The sequence below is a fragment of the Eleutherodactylus coqui genome, chromosome 7, assembly GCF_035609145.1.
Source record: "Eleutherodactylus coqui strain aEleCoq1 chromosome 7, aEleCoq1.hap1, whole genome shotgun sequence".
NCBI lineage: Eukaryota > Metazoa > Chordata > Amphibia > Anura > Eleutherodactylidae > Eleutherodactylus > Eleutherodactylus coqui.
In genome coordinates this window covers 214,408,398-214,426,133 of record NC_089843.1, presented here as the reverse complement: position 1 = coordinate 214,426,133, position 17,736 = coordinate 214,408,398, and the positions used below count along the sequence as shown (strand labels likewise).

At 43.3% G+C, this 17,736-nt stretch overlaps 1 protein-coding gene across 1 annotated transcript in view; it reads left to right on the top strand.

The window, feature by feature from the left end:
* SHROOM3 (shroom family member 3) overlaps window positions 1–17,736 on the top strand; it is an 89,629-nt gene that overhangs the window by 32,514 nt on the left and 39,379 nt on the right. Inside the window, exons 3-4 of the mRNA XM_066574343.1 lie at window positions 383–514; window positions 13,056–16,155. Of these exons, the coding sequence (XP_066430440.1) occupies window positions 456–514; window positions 13,056–16,155 (3,159 nt within the window). The 5' untranslated portion in view covers window positions 383–455. The remainder of the gene's footprint in view (window positions 1–382; window positions 515–13,055; window positions 16,156–17,736) is intronic.

Genomic DNA, 17,736 nt, shown 5'->3' with positions numbered 1-17,736 from the left:
ATTTTTTCTCGTGCACCAATAGTGACTCAAATAAGTGGAAGCAAGTCCTACTTTCATGTGAGAATAGGACTTGTAATGTGCGGTGTCTTGGACAATGTACCGAACACGGACAGAGTGTCCATGTGCTGCGCAATGCGAGTTGTGCCCGAGAGCCGTGTAAATACTGCCTAAACAAGAAGCTACAATGTCTGTAGCAGGAACTGACAATCACTTAGATCGCTGGTTTCATGTTTTCTGCTCTGGAACGTTAGCAATTTTTTTTTTTGCCCTTCCATATATTTGTTGTATTATTTGGCTAGAATTATCAAATGAAAACCCATAAATCCACTAATAGAAACTTGGACAGTATTCATGATTTACTCTATTTTTAATGTCTCCGTAGGCCAAGTGTGTCTATTCCTCGTCCCCATTCCTGGCACTCATCCAAGTTACTGGAGAACCAACCGAATCCCAGCATGATGCAAATATCTCAGGGGACGATAGGATCTCCATGGCTCCAGGCTTACCATTCAAGGTGAGAAAAAGTGCTCAAGATCTTCTATGTCACGACCCACACCGGGCAAATCCAGCGTATTATTTCATTGCTCATCAAAACAGTTCTTTTCTTAAATTAGTGGTTTTTTTTATATATATATATATATATATATATATATATATATATATATACATATATATATATATATATATATATATATATATAATGGCAGTAGGCGGACTATAAAAATAGCTAAAAAGTCCATGCTGGCAATATTAATAGGAAGTGTTCCCCAGCCATTCTCATAGCTATTCATTTAATCCCTTGATATTTACTTTGCATGAAAAGCTTTGTCTGAGATTGGAAAAAGGATCTTTTCCTCAAAAACAGCCCTGTTTTTGTCCATGGCCCGCCCCTGATATTGCAGCTCTGCTCTATTCCCGTGCGTAGGATCTGGCTGCAGCAGCGGTCAGTACAAGGCACAGAGATCCTAAGAAAAGGAATGTATATTTCCAAAACCTGTCTTCGAGAATCACCGTGTGTCGTGTCAGCTAAGGCGATGAAATTAGCAATTTTCGAAAGTGATTTTGCTTGAGGACTGTTTTTTAGAAAGAGAGCTCTATAATTATTATAATTATGTCTAGCAATTAGGAGGTTATAATTATACTTTAGTCTTTTTTTTTTTTTTTACTGCAATGTGCAAAGCATGTGTGACATACAGGACAAAAAGCTATAGCCGGAAAATACATATATACAGTATGTAATAGTGTCCTCCCACAATATGTAGGCTGAGAATCTGCATAACTGCAGCCCAAGCAATACTACTGGATATAGTAACATAGTAATGTTGGATGTTAGGCCAAAACAAAGATATATATTTGCCTAGTTCAGCCTTCCCCCCCCCCCCCCCCAATGTTGACCCAGAGGAAAGCAACACCCCCCAACGAGGTAGAAGCCAATTTTCTCCATTTAAGAGAAAAGAAATTCCTTCCCGACTCCAATCAGAAAATAGGAATAATCCCCGGATCACCGGGAAGCAATCAGTGGCTATAACATGTGATATTGTATCACTCAAGAAAGGCGTCCAGGCCACTATTAACCCTTTCCAATCCAATTTGTATCCTGGTTTTCCTAGGGGGCTTATACTCTTTTCCTGCTGTTATACAACAGCGCTATCTGCTGGCTAAAGCCAGTACTGCATGAGGTGACACGTTGGATAGGCTCCGACAGCAGAAAGGCTGGCAATATACACTAAGAGAACCCCGACGGACGTCTTCCAACATCGGAGCTGTACAGCCTTAAATCATAATGTCTTCAGAGATCAGACAGTGGATTGGAAAGCGTTAAACCCTTTTATCAAATTCGTCATCACAAAGTCCTCAGGCAAAGAGTTCCATAGTCTCACTGCTCTTACAGTGAAGAACCCCCTTCTATGTCGGTGTAGAAAGCTTCTTTCCTCTTGACATAGAGGGCACCCCTTTGTTACAAGCATAGTCCTGGGCATAAACAGATGATGGGAGGGATTTCTGTATTGTCCCAATACATTTATACATAAGTATAAGGCCTGCAGAATTCTCGCAGCGCGACCCGACCCGGCGCATGCGCAGACCGAAGCCGCCGGCCGAGAGTGACATTTCTATGAGCCCCGCACAGAAATAGAACATGCCGCGATTTGTTTTTTGCGCATGATTTCACACAGACAAATCGCGGCTGTCTGCCTAGGATGGTATTTTCTAACGCAATCCTATGGCAGCTTCCACGGGTGAAAATTCTGCGTGGAAATCCGGCCACGGAATTTCCGCCCGTGTGCAGGGGGCCTTAGAGCGCCCCCTTGTTGCACTCACAGTCCTGGGTAAAAATAGATGATGGAAGGGATCTCTGTATTGTCCTCTGATATATTATACATACCGTAGTTATTAGGTCGCCCCTCGGCTAGCTTTCTTCTAAACGAAATAACCCTAAATTTGATAGCCTCTCTGGGTATTGTAGTCCACCCATTCCATTTATTACTTTAGTTGCCCCCTTTGTATCCGCTCAAGCTCTGAGATGTCCTTCTTGAGTACCGGTGCCCAAAGCTGTCCACAATATTCCATGTGTGGTCTGACCAGTGACTTTTCTGATAAACTGAAATCAGAAAGAAAACATCTGAACTGAATAAGGGGACTTTCTGTTATAGAATGCCCATTTTAATTGCCCTATTAGGGCATGTTGGGGTAAAGGGGTGTAACTAAAGGCTCAGGGGCCCTGATGCAAAACGAGAGCTGGGGCCTCCCTATATCTGTATCTGTACCCGTACCCATACCTAAACCATGCTGCACAGAGACATAACTTGAAGCTCCTGGGCCCCAATGCAAAACCTGTAACAGGGCCCCCAACTATAATGCTTTATTCATAGTACTGGGCTCCCTATATGGAGAAGAGAGGCCTTATGGGCCCCCTAAGGCTCCTGGGCCTGGGTGCAACCGCATCCCCTGCCCCCTCTATAGTTACGCCCCTGTTGGGGTAACAAGGGGGGTTTACTAAGTAACACAGCCCTCTTTTATATAGAGCGAAAACCACATCAGGAACATCTTTCCACTGGAGGACCACCAGCCTACAGATTTTAGTGGACATATGGTTTGAAGAGTGTGTACACTTTTGCAACTATTTCTTAAAGGGGGTTTCAGAGAAAATACCTGAACATTTTCTGACACTTTTCTCAGGGCATCCCCAAAAAGGAGTGTGAGAATAATAGAACATATATCAGTGCCTCGTAAATATCCCACAGTTATTAGTAGATGGAAATGCAATGCACTCACTGGTGCTTGATGGAATTCCCATATGTCCTTGGGAATCCACCGGCACCTAGTGTCTGGGGCTGCATATCAAGATAATCCTTGTCCTGAATCCAAGAAGGCCGGATGAGCGACTGGGAGAATGGAGCCGGTGGCCCAAAAGTATCATCCATGGGATAAAGGTAGAAAAAAGTTTCCCATGCTCATGGACTAGGATATAATATTCCCGACCCAGTGGTCTCGTGGTGGTAATTACCTTACTTTATTTGTAGGAATGCATTGGACAAAAAGGGAGTGTGGCACCTTAAATTCTGTCAACTTTTTGGATTCCTTAAAAATTTGTTCTGTTTGTTGTTGACCTCATTTATGTAAGCTTCTTTCTACTTTCAATCTTCTTTCTTCACGTTATGGCAAAATATTAACTACCACAGTGCTGTACATGCAGTATGTCATCTGGTCAAAGTCTAGAATACAAATTGGATTGACTTGATGAAGCCGCCGGTCTTTGGCAGAGAATCACGTTGCTAGATAACTTATTGTTTGCCTTAAAAATGTAAAATGCAATAAGGGGATTATAGTTCACTTCGTGGCTTCCTGGTCCCGACACTTAGTTTCATAATTCTATTGCCAGATTTGGGGTCAGAAAGGAATTTTTCCCTTTTAACCTTTTTCAATCCACTGTCCGACGTCTAAAGACATTAGGATTTAAGGCTGTACAGCTCCGATGGTGGAAGATGCCCGTCAGGGTTCTCTTACTGTATATTGCCAGATTCTATGCTGTCGGAGCCTATCCAATGTGTTACCTCATGCAGTACTGGCTCTAGCCAGCAGATAGCGCCGTTGTATGACAGCAGAATAAGAGAAAGCCCCCCCAGGAAAACTAGGATACAAATTGAACTGGAAAGGGTTAAATAGGGAAAATTGCCTTCTACGTCATTGGGGAAGGGGGGGGGGGGGTTGCCTTCCTATGGATCAACATTGAGGGGTAATATGCTGAACTGGATGAACATATGTCTTTTTTCGACCTTGGATAGTAGCGTAAAGTTAAAAAAAAAAGGCATTGCAAACGACCGAAGGCTTTATGTATGCTGTGGAAATACTGGATCCCAGTAGATATGATTACTTCATTTCAGATTTCATTACGGAGTCAAAAATAAATACAAGAAATCCATCATAAAATGAAAAGTATTAGGTTTTCCATAACGATGATGATTTATCCGTTCAGTCGTTGCCGACTTTCGGTCACCTTGTTTATCAGCATACGCCATGCTTCCCTATCTTTGCCCGTTTCCTTCAGATTTTCCACAGTCATGTTCGTGCCAACCTTGATTGTGTCTAGCCAGCACGTTCTTTGGCGTCCTCTTCTTCTGGACCCACGGACTGTGCCGAGCATTAACCCCTTAATGACACGGCCTATTTTGACGTTGAGGACCAAGTGATTTTTTGGTATTTTTCCATCTCCATTTTTCAAAAGCCATAACTTTTTTATTTTTCCATGGACGCGGCCGTGTAAGGGCTTGTTTTTCGGTGCCACTTTTGGGTACATAGACGATATTGTAAAACGTTTATTTTTTTTTTTATGATAGCAGGGAGAGAAAACGCATCAATTCTGCCATAGATTTATTTTTTATTTTTTTACAGCGTTAATCATGCAGCATAAATGACACACTACAATTTTTCTGCGGGTCGGTACGGTAACAACGATACCAAAATTGTTATATTTTTTTTAGGTTTTTACACTTTTTTGCAATAAAACCCCCTTTTTTTTTGGAAATCTTTTTTTTCTCTATAGCTGCATTCAAAGTCCTGTAACTTTTTTATTTTTCTATGTACGGAGCTCTATGAGGGCTTATTTTTTGTGAGACGAGCTGTAGTTTTTATTGGTACCATTTTGGGGAATGTACGGCTTTTTTGATCACTTTTATTGCATTTTTTTTGGAGGCAAAATGCTAAAAATTAGCATTTTGCCTCTGTTTTTTAGCGTTTTATTTTACGCTTTTTGTCGTACAAAATAAAATGTGTGTTCAACTTTTTGTACACGCCATTACGGACGCGTCAATACCCAATATGTGGGGTTTTAATTTTTTTCCCCTTTTTTATGTTAATATTAGAAAAAGCATAAAAAAGGGGTTTTTTTACATTTTTTTTTTACATTTTTCTTTTTTTTACTTTTTTTTTTTTTTTACACTATTCGAGTCCCTCTGAGGGACTTACATCACTGTACCGATGATCGCTGTCATAAGGCATGGCAGAGCTACTGCTCTGCCATGCCTTATCGCTTATACAGCGAGCATAGGCATAGGCAATACAGGACGCCAGTGTCTGGCGTCCTGTTGCCATGGTGACAGGCCGGGCTCTCGCGATGACATCGCGAGAGCCAGCCGGAGACACAGAGGGAGCGCGATCCCTCTGTGAACTCTTTCCCTGCCGCGATCTAGGCAGGGAAGGGGTTAACAGCGGGGGGCGCATCTCCGATGCCCCCCCGCTGTTGCAGCGGTACGCCGGCTGTGACTGACAGCCGGCTCCCGCTGCGGGATAGTGCGGGATCATATGTGATTCCGCGCTATCTCCAGGACGTAAGTTTACGTCCAGTTGCGGGAAGTACCAGGCAGCCAGGACGTAAAGTTACGCCCTGCAGCGGGAAGGGGTTAATGTTGTTTCCAGAGTATTGGCTTGTATGATGTGACCAAAGTATGGAAGCCGTTGTTTGGTGATTTTGCTTTCTTGTGATACCTTTGGTCTGACACAGTCTAGGATCGCCGTATTTGTGACCATCTCTGACCATGGAATGCGCAGCATATGCCGCCAGCACCACCGCTCAAAGGCCTCCATCCTTCTTCTGGCTACTTTCTTGAGTGTCCAGCTTTCGCTGCATATGTAGTTATTGGGAAAATGATTGCATTGATATTCGGATCTATGTTGTAATACTGATATCTTTGTTCTTCCATATCTTCACCATTACTTGCATTGCACTATGGCCAAGGCTGAGTCTTCATTTGATTTCTGGCCCCGATTCACCACTGTGCTCAATCTTGCACCCAAGAAAAGTGAAATCTTGGATTGATTCAATTTCTTCCTTATCGATTGTTATGCCTGGTACAACATTGCTTGCTGTTGTCAGCAGCTTTGTTTTCCTAATATTCAGATACAGTCCCAAGGGTTCACTTTCTTCCTTGACTCTTCGAATTAGGTATTCAAGTCCTCTTCGTTGTATCCGTAATACTTGGCCCCTAATTATGAGAGGCCTATCTGTAAAGGCGTGTATGCATACATATGGAAATGGGAGGGGGAGGTTCTTTGTTATCTCACAATTCCCCCTGCCCTGTTTAGGAATATTGTATAAAATGGATTCATTGTAACCCATCAAGAAACAATAGAAGACCAATACAATCAAAATAGAAATTATGCAAAAATGAGTACGAATGAGTGAGCAAGTCCTACCCAGAAGACAGTGCAATGAATGAGCCATGCCAGAGAGCTTACATCATTTTCAATCCTCGAAGGGTGAGGAGTTCAGCCTGGGATTTCCAAACGTCTGTAACTGTTCATGAATTCACAGCACATGCTGTTTTAGAGGCAGAGGAAGGCCTGCTTGGGATTCTGGATGGAGTCCGTACTGGGACATGTGCAAGAGGTACTCAAGAAATCTGAAGACCTCAACACAAGGCGCAGAAGAACCATCACCAGTCCATCAGTTCCACCTTCTCTATGTAGCGGCGTCAGTGATTGTCTGATGCTTCCGTATCTTCTGATCTTCTGCAGCAGATAGTTTGCTGCACTTTATTACTTCCGTACTCTGGATATGTGTAGAGGATACGGACACTTTATGACTTGACTTTCAGGAACAAAGAGTAAGTGTGCTGAGCGAATGCGACAATGGTGACATTTAGTTCTCTTAAACCATGTTTTCTTGTAAGAAGTGATGGAAGAGGAAACAAATGATGCAGACATGCCATTTAAGGCCTGTGTCACACGAGCGTATGTGCACTTCTGCCGTGTTTTTGCGCACCACGCGTTGTACTTTTGCGCACTTTTCTGCTGTACTTTTTGCATGCAGAAATCGTGCATACAAGAAAACACGCGGCTAACATCTCATCCATTGACGTGGCTAATTAGCCTATATTGCAAAAGTGCAGGAAAATAGAGCATGCTGCATGTTTTTCTGTAAGACGGAATTGCGCATGCCAAATATGTGCATGTGGACAAACCCATTGAAATCACGCGGTCTGGGGTGAGCTTCACACGGACCTATGTGCAATTCGCGCGCCTTAGTGCAACGTTTTTGCGCTATGAAGAAGGCATTTTTGTTTGCATATTGAGGTATCTTGCTGTACTTCGCAGGGCTTGTACATCTGCATACGGCGGGACACTAAGACAATTGAAATGGCTAATTTGTCTAATGAGGTCCAAATGTGTTCTTCTTACAGCAGAATTTGTATTTCACATATCTCCTTCCGTATTGTGTGTGCATTTGTGACCCCCCCATTAACTTCTACAGGGACCTTTGGTGCGCAAACATGCAAAAAAATTAAAAAAACGTGCCAAAACGCGCACCCAAAATACGACATTATGCACAAACCCATTTAAATCAATGGGGCCTCACAGACCAGGGCTTGAACACAACATTTCTAACGCTGTAATATTCGAGCGCTGTCTGCTTTATTTTTGTGCGTTTTTGTCTTTTTTAACGCACTTCATCACCCATCATAATGATTGGCTGCGTTAAAAAGCACTTTCAAAATCTGTACCATGTGTGCAAAAACGCAGCTCGAAATCGTGGTAAATCGCCGCTGGTCTGAGTGGCATTTTTTGAATGTGTGAGAACGACCTTCGGAGGTCATGATGCTCCTTGTTGAATGGAGCTTAGGCATGGGTCTCACATGCAGGCCATTTGTTGTATAGAAGGAAATATTGAAGTATTTCTAATTGGATCATAATGTGCACAGAGCAGTATGAGTCCGTTCACACGGCGCAATCTGGTGCAGTTTTTGTTTTGTCCAAAAGTGGTTCCCAAGTGATCCCTATTTGCCCAAAAGAAAATAATACCAATACAGAGGTAATATTTTTATTTTATTTTATAAAAAATGGGGTAACAGGACAGAAATAGGCATCTTTGCTTTGCTCTAATAGGGGACTTGAACCTGCGATCTTCTGATCACTGATAGAATATACTGCAATACATCTGTGCAGTGCATAACATAAGGCAAGTACATCATCACAGTGAAATGAGGTGTACTGTCCTCCCTTCCTCTGTGCATGTGGCATATCATTGTAAAATCCACGCTGAGCATTAAAGCACCATGCCCAGCACAGACGCTAGGCATTTTTATGACTGGAGAGGGTAAAGGGGAGTTGGGTTGTGCATACACAACCGGACACTAACAACAAACGAGCATAAATCAGACGTGTGTACAAACACCCACAGGGAGAACCAGGACATGTAGCCTACATCATAACCAGGCGGCCAAATACTTGCCAATGCAGGAAACAACCAGACAGATGGAAATGTCTGTAAGTAAATACGAAATACTGGTTTGTATTTTGGCCTAAACACATAAGCTCACAAGCCCACACCAAGGGTCCTCGTTGTCTTATGTGTCCCTACTTCAGCTAGACAACTACAACACAGGAATGGGGGACCCTGCTTACAAGCAGGACAACCATCCTGATAGGGATGGCCCCACGCTGGAACCTAGGCACTACCTGTATCAACCCAGATAGTAATGAGTAGGAGCACCAGACAAGGGAGATACAACATAATACACACTGAACAGGACCTTGTTCACAGCTAGTGTAGTCCACACCTTCAGACATACACTGAACAGGACCTTGTTCACAGCTAGTGTAGTCCACACCTTCAGACATACACTGAACAGGATCTTGTTCACAGCTAGTGTAGTGCACACCTTCAGACATACACTGAACAGGACCTTGTTCACACCTAGTGTTTACAGCTTCAGACATACTCTGAACAGAACCTTGTTCACATCACGTATTGTCCACACCTTCAGACATACACTGAACAGGACCTTGTTCACACCTAGTGTAGTCCACACCTTCAGACATACACTGAACAGAACCTTGTTCACACCTAGTGTAGTCCACACCTTCAGACATACACCGCACAGGACCTTGTTCATACCAAGTGTAGTCCACATCTTCAGACATACACTGAACAGGACCTTGTTCACACCAAGTGTAGTCCACACCATTAGACATACACTGAACAGGACCTTGTTCATACCTAGTGTAGTCCACACCTTCAGACATACACCACACAGGACCTTGTTCATACCTAGTGCAGTCCACACCTTCAGATATACACCACACAGGACCTTGTTCACACCTAGTGTAGTCCACACCATTAGACATACACTGAACAGGACCTTGTTCATACCTAGTGTAGTCCACACCATCAGACATACACCGCACAGGACCTTGTTCATACCAAGTGTAGTCGACACCTTCAGACATACACTGAACAGGACCTTGTTCATACCTAGTGTAGTCCACACCATTAGACATACACTGAACAGGACCTTGTTCATACCTAGTGTAGTCCACACCTTCAGACATGCACTGAACAAGAACTTGTTCACACCAAGTGTAGTGCACACCTTCAGACATACACTGAACAGGACCTTGTTCACACCTAGTGCAGTCCACACCTTCAGACATACACCACACAGGACCTTGTTCATACCTAGTGTAGTCCACACCTTCAGACATACACTGAACAGGACCTTGTTTACACCAAGTGTAGTCCACACCTTCAGACATACACTGAACAGGACCTTGTTCACACCTAGTGCAGTCCACACCTTCAGACATACACCACACAGGACCTTGTTCATACCTAGTGCAGTCCACACCTTCAGATATACACCACACAGGACCTTGTTCACACCTAGTGTAGTCCACACCATTAGACATACACTGAACAGGACCTTGTTCATACCTAGTGTAGTCCACACCATCAGACATACACCGCACAGGACCTTGTTCATACCAAGTGTAGTCGACACCTTCAGACATACACTGAACAGGACCTTGTTCATACCTAGTGTAGTCCACACCATTAGACATACACTGAACAGGACCTTGTTCATACCTAGTGTAGTGCACACCTTCAGGCATACACTGAACAAGAACTTGTTCACACCAAGTGTAGTGCACACCTTCAGACATACACTGAACAGGACCTTGTTCACACCTAGTGCAGTCCACACCTTCAGACATACACCACACAGGACCTTGTTCATACCTAGTGTAGTCCACACCTTCAGACATACACTGAACAGGACCTTGTTTACACCAAGTGTAGTCCACACCTTCAGACATACACTGAACAGGACCTTGTTCACACCTAGTGCAGTCCACACCTTCAGACATACACCACACAGGACCTTGTTCATACCTTACTGTAGTCCACACCTTCAGACATACACTGAACAGGACCTTGTTCACACCAAGTGTAGTGCACACCTTCAGACATACACCACACAGGACCTTGTTCACACCAAGTGTAGTCCACACCTTCAGACATGCACTGAACAGGACCTTGTTCACACCAAGTGTAGTCCACACCTTCAGACATACACCACACAGGACCTTGTTCACACCTAGTGTAGTCCACACCTTCAGACATACACTGAACAGGAGCTTGTTCACATCTAGTGTGGTCCACACCATTAGACATACACTGAACAGGACCTTGTTCATACCTAGTTTAGTCCACATCTTCAGACATACACTGAACAGGACCTTGTTCACACCAAGTGTAGTGCACACCTTCAGGCTGGATTCACATGAGAGTTTTATCGCTAGCCAAAAATCGTGACCATTTGAAGCAATGGATTTTAATGCACTTGTTCAGATGGGCGGTTTTTTTTTGGTACGTAAAATCGGCTGGCCAGAAAAGATGGTACACATTCCAGACAGCCACTTTTATGCTGACAGGAAAAGATAGGTCTGGACTAGAGATGAGCGAACGTACTCGTTTCGAGTAATTACTCGATCGAGCACCGCGATTTTCGAGTACTTCCGTACTCGGGCGAAAAGATTCGGGGGGCGCCGTGGGTGAGTGGGGAGTTGCAGCGGGGAGTGGGGGGGGGGGAGAGGGAGAGAGAGGGCTCCCCCCTGTTCCCCGCTGCTACCCCCCGCTCTGCCACGCCGCCCCCCGAATCTTTTCACCCGAGTACGGAAGTACTCAAAAATCGCGGTGCTCGATCGAGTAATTACTCGAAACGAGTACGTTCGCTCATCTCTAGTCTGGACCTATCTTTTGGCGGTATACACCGACCGGTCCCATAGACTCATACATGAGCCTATAAGAGCTGCCTGGAAAAGGTATTTGCCCAGTAGAAAATAAAGCCAATGATCGCAAATGTGGAGGCAAATACAGATAAAATACTTATGACACACATTTGTAATGTCATCTATAACATGCCCTTATTATGGATGTGTTACAATACATGTCTAGTGGTCAACAAGCTCTACAGAAGTGGAAGAAGAGGTCACTACACTCAAGCGGCTCTGAGAGCCTTTTATAGGCAAAGGGCGGAACCATTTTAGGGCCTCTGGTGACAAGACCAATCATCTAATCACCACAACTCCCATCACTTATACATCTGCCTGAGATGGAACTGCATGCCGAGTTTTGTAGCAAAATGACAATTTTTTCTGGGGGTCGGATTTTTTTTTACAAAGAGTACAGAAGACATAACCTTGGTTTAAATAGTAAGTTATTTTCTGATAATAGAATCCCTTTAAATGTATCTGTTTGGTAGAATATTGATCAGTATGTGATGTAGGAACATATTAACTTTCGATGCATTTTTGCATTGGGTTAACTACTTGTGATGAGTGAGCATACTCGCTAAGGGCAATTGCTTGAGCGAGCATTGCCCTTAGCGAGTACCTGCCCGCTCGAGACAAAAGGTTCGGGTGCCGGCGGCGGGCAGGGAACTGCGGGGGAGAGCTGGGAGGAACGGAGGGGAGATCTCTCTCTCCCTCTCTCCACCCTGCTGGCTGCCGCTACTCACCGCTCCCAAGCTCTGGCACCCGAACTTTTTGTCTCGAGCGGGCAGGTACTCGCTAAGGGCAATGCTCGCTCATCTCTATTAACTACCCTAAGCTAAGATAAGCTGAAACAACAATTCAACACTATGTTTAAAATCCTTTAATGCTGTGTCTTCCAACAGATCCTTTATGTCACCTACAATTAAGAAGGTTGTCCCTTCACTTTTGGAGCCATGCATGGCATTTTCACAGTCATCTCTGAACGTCTTGAGTGTTATTTTTTTTCTTCCTGCCTTTCCGTCTTGTCTGTTTAGATTTCTCATAGCAAACAAATGTCTCTAATGCTTCTACTTTCCAGGAAGATTGCCAGGGAAAACTTTCAACTCCATAAAAAGAGAAGAAGTAAAACATAGACATACGGTGTTTTCTTTGCTTGAAGTCTTTCATGTTCTCACAGTTCTCCTCTAGTGTTAAACGTACGTGATAGGTTTGAACCATATCAATAAAGCGCTTGTTTATGAAATGTGAACGATTCTGACAATGCCTGCGCGTATCTGTGTAATCCTGACAGCGCTGTGCGATTAGCAGAACGAACTCAGCAGCCACAAGCAATTACTTAATAATATGCTGCGATGACAGCTGGCAGTGAATAGAGCAAGGTCCAAATAGGGTTTCTCTTCCGTTCCTCCCAAAACCTAAACATTTCATCTGCAAGTTTATTTATAAGCTCATTCGAATGTTTCTTGCAAACAGTAAGAGTTTTCTCTGTGTTCTTTTTCCTGCAGTTCATCTGCAAGTGATCTCTCCAACTACGAACATGGGTACTTAAGACGGAGCCCTGACCAGTACAGTTCAAGAGGTAGCATGGAAAGCCTGGAGCACACATCATCTTCATACCACCCTTGTCATCTTTCTCCAGCCAAGTCTACCAACTCCATAGATCAACTGAGTCATCTGCACAACAAAAGAGACTCTGCTTACAGCTCGTTTTCCACTAATTCCAGTATTCCAGAATACCAACCCATTATGTTCTGCAAGGAGAGATCCTACTCTATGGAAAATATGCTTTCTCGAGGAAACTTGCATGATGGAATAAAGCATGCAGATATAAAGTATATCAAGACAGTCTATGATTCTCAACGTGGCGTGTCAGAAGAGTATGAGGTCAACTCATCACTAGTCAAACATCGAGCTAGATTTCCAGGCGGATGCTCTAGGAACAATGGCAGCCACGTTGGTAGGTTGGATCACAACAGATTTTTGTCTGAGAGCGAAATAAGTGAAAGGAGCCCTCCGATGCCACCTACCCGGAGCGACAGCTACGCAGTAACAAAGCATCATGAGCGACCAAGTTCTTGGTCTAGTTTGGACCAGCATAAGTCTTTTCGAACACATTCCAAAGGACCAGGACCACCTATGGCTTTTAGCACAAGTCAACAGCAGAAACCAATGTATGTCGAAGGACAATTGCATACTGTGATGGAAAAGAGTCCCGAATGTAGCCCAGTAATGAAGCCTAAGCAAATGTATTCACAGATTCTACAGCCTGGACAACCAATGCTTCCTGCAGGAATATATCCTGTTCCATCTCCAGAACCACATTTTGCACATGCTCCACAACCACTTAAGAATAATAATGGAAGACTTTACCCAGCACTGGCCAAAGAAGGGGCATCCTCTGCAGGTAAAGGAATTTCTTATTCACATTCTGAAAGCAATGTAAAAAGTAATCAGAACGTCCATAACAGTTCTACCTTGTCAGCAGACCACTCCAATAGAATTGATAAAAAAGCTGAAGATGGGCCTGCAGATTTTGCTCAGTACAAACTCCACTTCTCAGTTAGTCCGGAGCATCAAACTGGTCCTCCACAAAGCAATGATAATAAAATACCATTTTCCGGGAAAAGTCAATCAGCCACTAAAAAGGAGAAAGAACTGAAAATTAATTGTAGAAAAAATGCACAGGAACTTACCTATACCGAAAATAAGAGACATTCTGGGCCTGCACTTCAGAATGAGTGGAGCGAGAGCCAAAATACATCAGAGACGTTTAGTGCTATTACAAGTATGGAGCCATGCAGAACTAGTAACAACACTGATGCAGATACAGATAAAGATTGCGGGTACTTATACAATACTGGCAGTTCGTTTAACGATAAACTGGATGAAAGACCATCTTCACCTATAACCAGCCATAAAAGCTTTACAAAGCACTTTGAAAATGTTGACAGCATAGTGATGCCTTATACCAGCCTCCAACAATCCGATGAGCCTCCATCACCTTCTCAAAGGAACTCTGTTGACTATACCAGAAGGAGATTACATTCAGGTAGCAACCAAAGTGGCAATAACCCAATACATGGAAGAGCAGAAGTTAAACAACGGACTTCAGTTTTAGAAAAGATCAGCAAAATTGAGCAACGAGAACATGAAAGTCAAAAATCTCAGGCCTCAATCGGAAGCATATATGGCCTGCATTCTGCACCAAGTTCACGAAGAGCAAATAGAGCATCAGTGAACAGCATTGAAGACATAAGGAATAGGTTTAATTCACAGGATCATGTCCAAGGAGTAGAATCCCGTAGACCTTCCCAAACTGACGAGCAATCGACTGGAACTCAGCAGTTAAAAAGAGCCGGAAGTACAAAATTAGGGGATGCGCAGAAGACAAAAGTAGAGAGTCAAGCAGACAAAACGCAGGAGACTAATAATGAGCAGTGTGTTTTGCAAACCTTGCCAGACAGTGATAAAAGAACAGTTGATTCTCAAACAATGCCAAATAAAGAAGACCACTGGCAGAGTGCTTCGCAGGACACTCTTGGTTTTAACACAGCTTACAGGAACAGTATCAAAGATGCACAGTCCAAAGTCCTAGAAGCAACATCGTATAGAAGGAAAGATTTAGAGATAAGTCCACCACAATACAAGAAGCAAGGGAGAAGCGTACAAAGACCTACATCAGCTATTGTCTACAGTAGATCTCCTGTGTCCCCACATGCCCCAAAAGAAAGACACAGTATTACACCCACAGACAACTTTATAAAGAATCAAGAATCTCAGAGTCAAGAAGGAACAGGTGTGCCACTCCAAGTAGCTCGAATTGGGGCAAGAAGGCGTTTGACGACTGAGCAGAAAAAACGTTCCTACTCAGAGCCAGAGAAGATGAATGAGGTGGGAGCGTCTGACAATGAGTTATCAACTACAAGCACTCAAAAAAGGGGACAAAATATCAGCTTCTTGGAACAAACAGTGGCAGACAGACGGAAGATGTTTGAGAGGGAAGGCAAAGCCAGTTCCACTGTTAACCTGTCTAGACCAGAGCTTAAGCAGCTTCAGCAAAATGCCCTTGCAGACTATATAGAGCGTAAAACTGGTCGGAGGCCTTCATCCCAGGAACCGGAATTCTTAAAAGAAAGGTCCCAGAGTACCTACTTTTCAGGAAGTTTAATGGACAGTCAAAGCATTTCCTCTACTTCTAGCATGAACTCCCTTCAGGAGCACAACGTATTTCGTACAATGGATTCAAGGGAAAATCTATCGAAAATAGGGCGCATCTCCTCAACACTCCCCCCTGGTCTAACAGGATTGTTTGACTTAGTAAATTTGGAGAAGAAGAGTGATTATCCAGAGAGTAGGGGTCGTGCCAGTTCTTTTGTCCATCAACAACTTTGGCTTGAAAGTAGGTCCAAAAATGAGCTGAAAACCATCCAAACAAACACATCAAGAGAAGTGACATCTTCAAAACCAACAGAATTCTTAGAGGTTTCAAGAGAGGCAACATCTGATAAAGCAACTTCAGCTCAATATTTGGTTGAGAAATCGCCACAGCCTACTTCTCTACATGTGAGATCAAGATCCTCTCCTGCCGGGGAAAACAGAAGTCAGGTACGTACGTTCATGCCTTGTAAAATATATCGAAGTTGTTGTTTTTAATCATGTACAATGGTCTGCATGAGACTTTTCATATCCATGTTTACTTTTTTTTTATTAAGTGATTTTAGAGTAGATTATATTAGCTGACATATCGATACAAATTAATGTAGACTAGAGATAAGCGAACTTACTCGGTTCGGGTGTTTTTGGACCCAAGCCGGCTTTTTCTGAGTAACTGACTACTCGGACGAAAAGATTCGGGGGGCGCCGGTGGTGTGCGGGGGGTTGCAGAGGGGAGTGGGGGGTGGGGGTGGGAGAGAGAGAGCTCCCCTCTGTTCCCCACTGCTACCCCCCGCTCCACCACGCAGAGCCCCTCCCCCCGACGCCCCCCGAATCTTTTCGTCCTAGTAGTCAGTTACTCGGAAAAAGCGGTGCTCGGGTCCAAAAACACCCGAACCGAGTAAGTTCGCTCATCTCTAATGTAGACCCTTTGGTCCCCTAGCATTGTAAGATATATAGTTTGCACTCCTGCTGCCATTGTATTGGAAGGCATAAGTACATTTCAACTACCGGCATGTCATACGTTACATTTTTGTTTTATGGTCTTATACATTTAGATTTCTTACATTTATAATATGTTTCTTATGTATTCATTTAATTTTATATATATATATTAATATTGTATTTTATTATTTAGATGTATCGCTATAGAGCCGTAAAACTGTCACTTCCCACAAATAGCATCACACTGTCTTATGTAGCGAGATCTCCTGACAGCTATGTCTGGAATTGGACCCTTATATGTGAGGTCGAAAAAAATATATATATTCATCCATTTCAGCCTATGTCCCCCTAATGTTGATCCAGAGAAAGGCAAAAAGAACAGTGAAGTACAAGCCAATTTTCTCGATTAAAAAAAAAAAAAAAAATCCTTCCCAACTCCAATTTGGCAATTGGAATAATCCCTGGGTCACCGACCCTTCTGAGTAATCAGTAATATAAGATGTAATACTGTAACATTCGAGAAAGGCGTCCAAGCCCCTCTTAAACTTTTATTGCGTTCACCATCACCACTACAGTCAGAATTCCCCCCATAAGCAGGGTTGCCAACTGTCTATAAATTCCCGGACAGCCTATAAAAGGGCACTTTTTTTCTGGAGCCTGTAAAAAAAAATAATGTGTCAAGGATTTTTTGGAAGATGGGGGCTCTTCTGCACGTAATAGGTGGTAATCATCATTTCCTAGGCCACAGTAAAGTCTGAGAATATATATAGATCATTACTACGAGCTATAGACACGACTTACTTGTATAATATTTATGGTTCATTAAGGTTTTTCCGTAAAAACAGTTGACTGTGTGATTTTTGGATATGTTGTGCCGGGAAAATGAAACGTCAGATTGGCAACCCTGCCCACGGGAAGTTCAGTATGTATGACAACCGTATAGCACTCATATCGAATCATTATAGTTCTAGATTTCTGGGTCATGAAAGTTGCATTTAGAGAAATGGGACGGTTATTTTTCCATCGCCCCTACTTATGCTGTAATTTATAGATAACGATGCTTCTACTAGATCTGTATAGTCTTTTGTC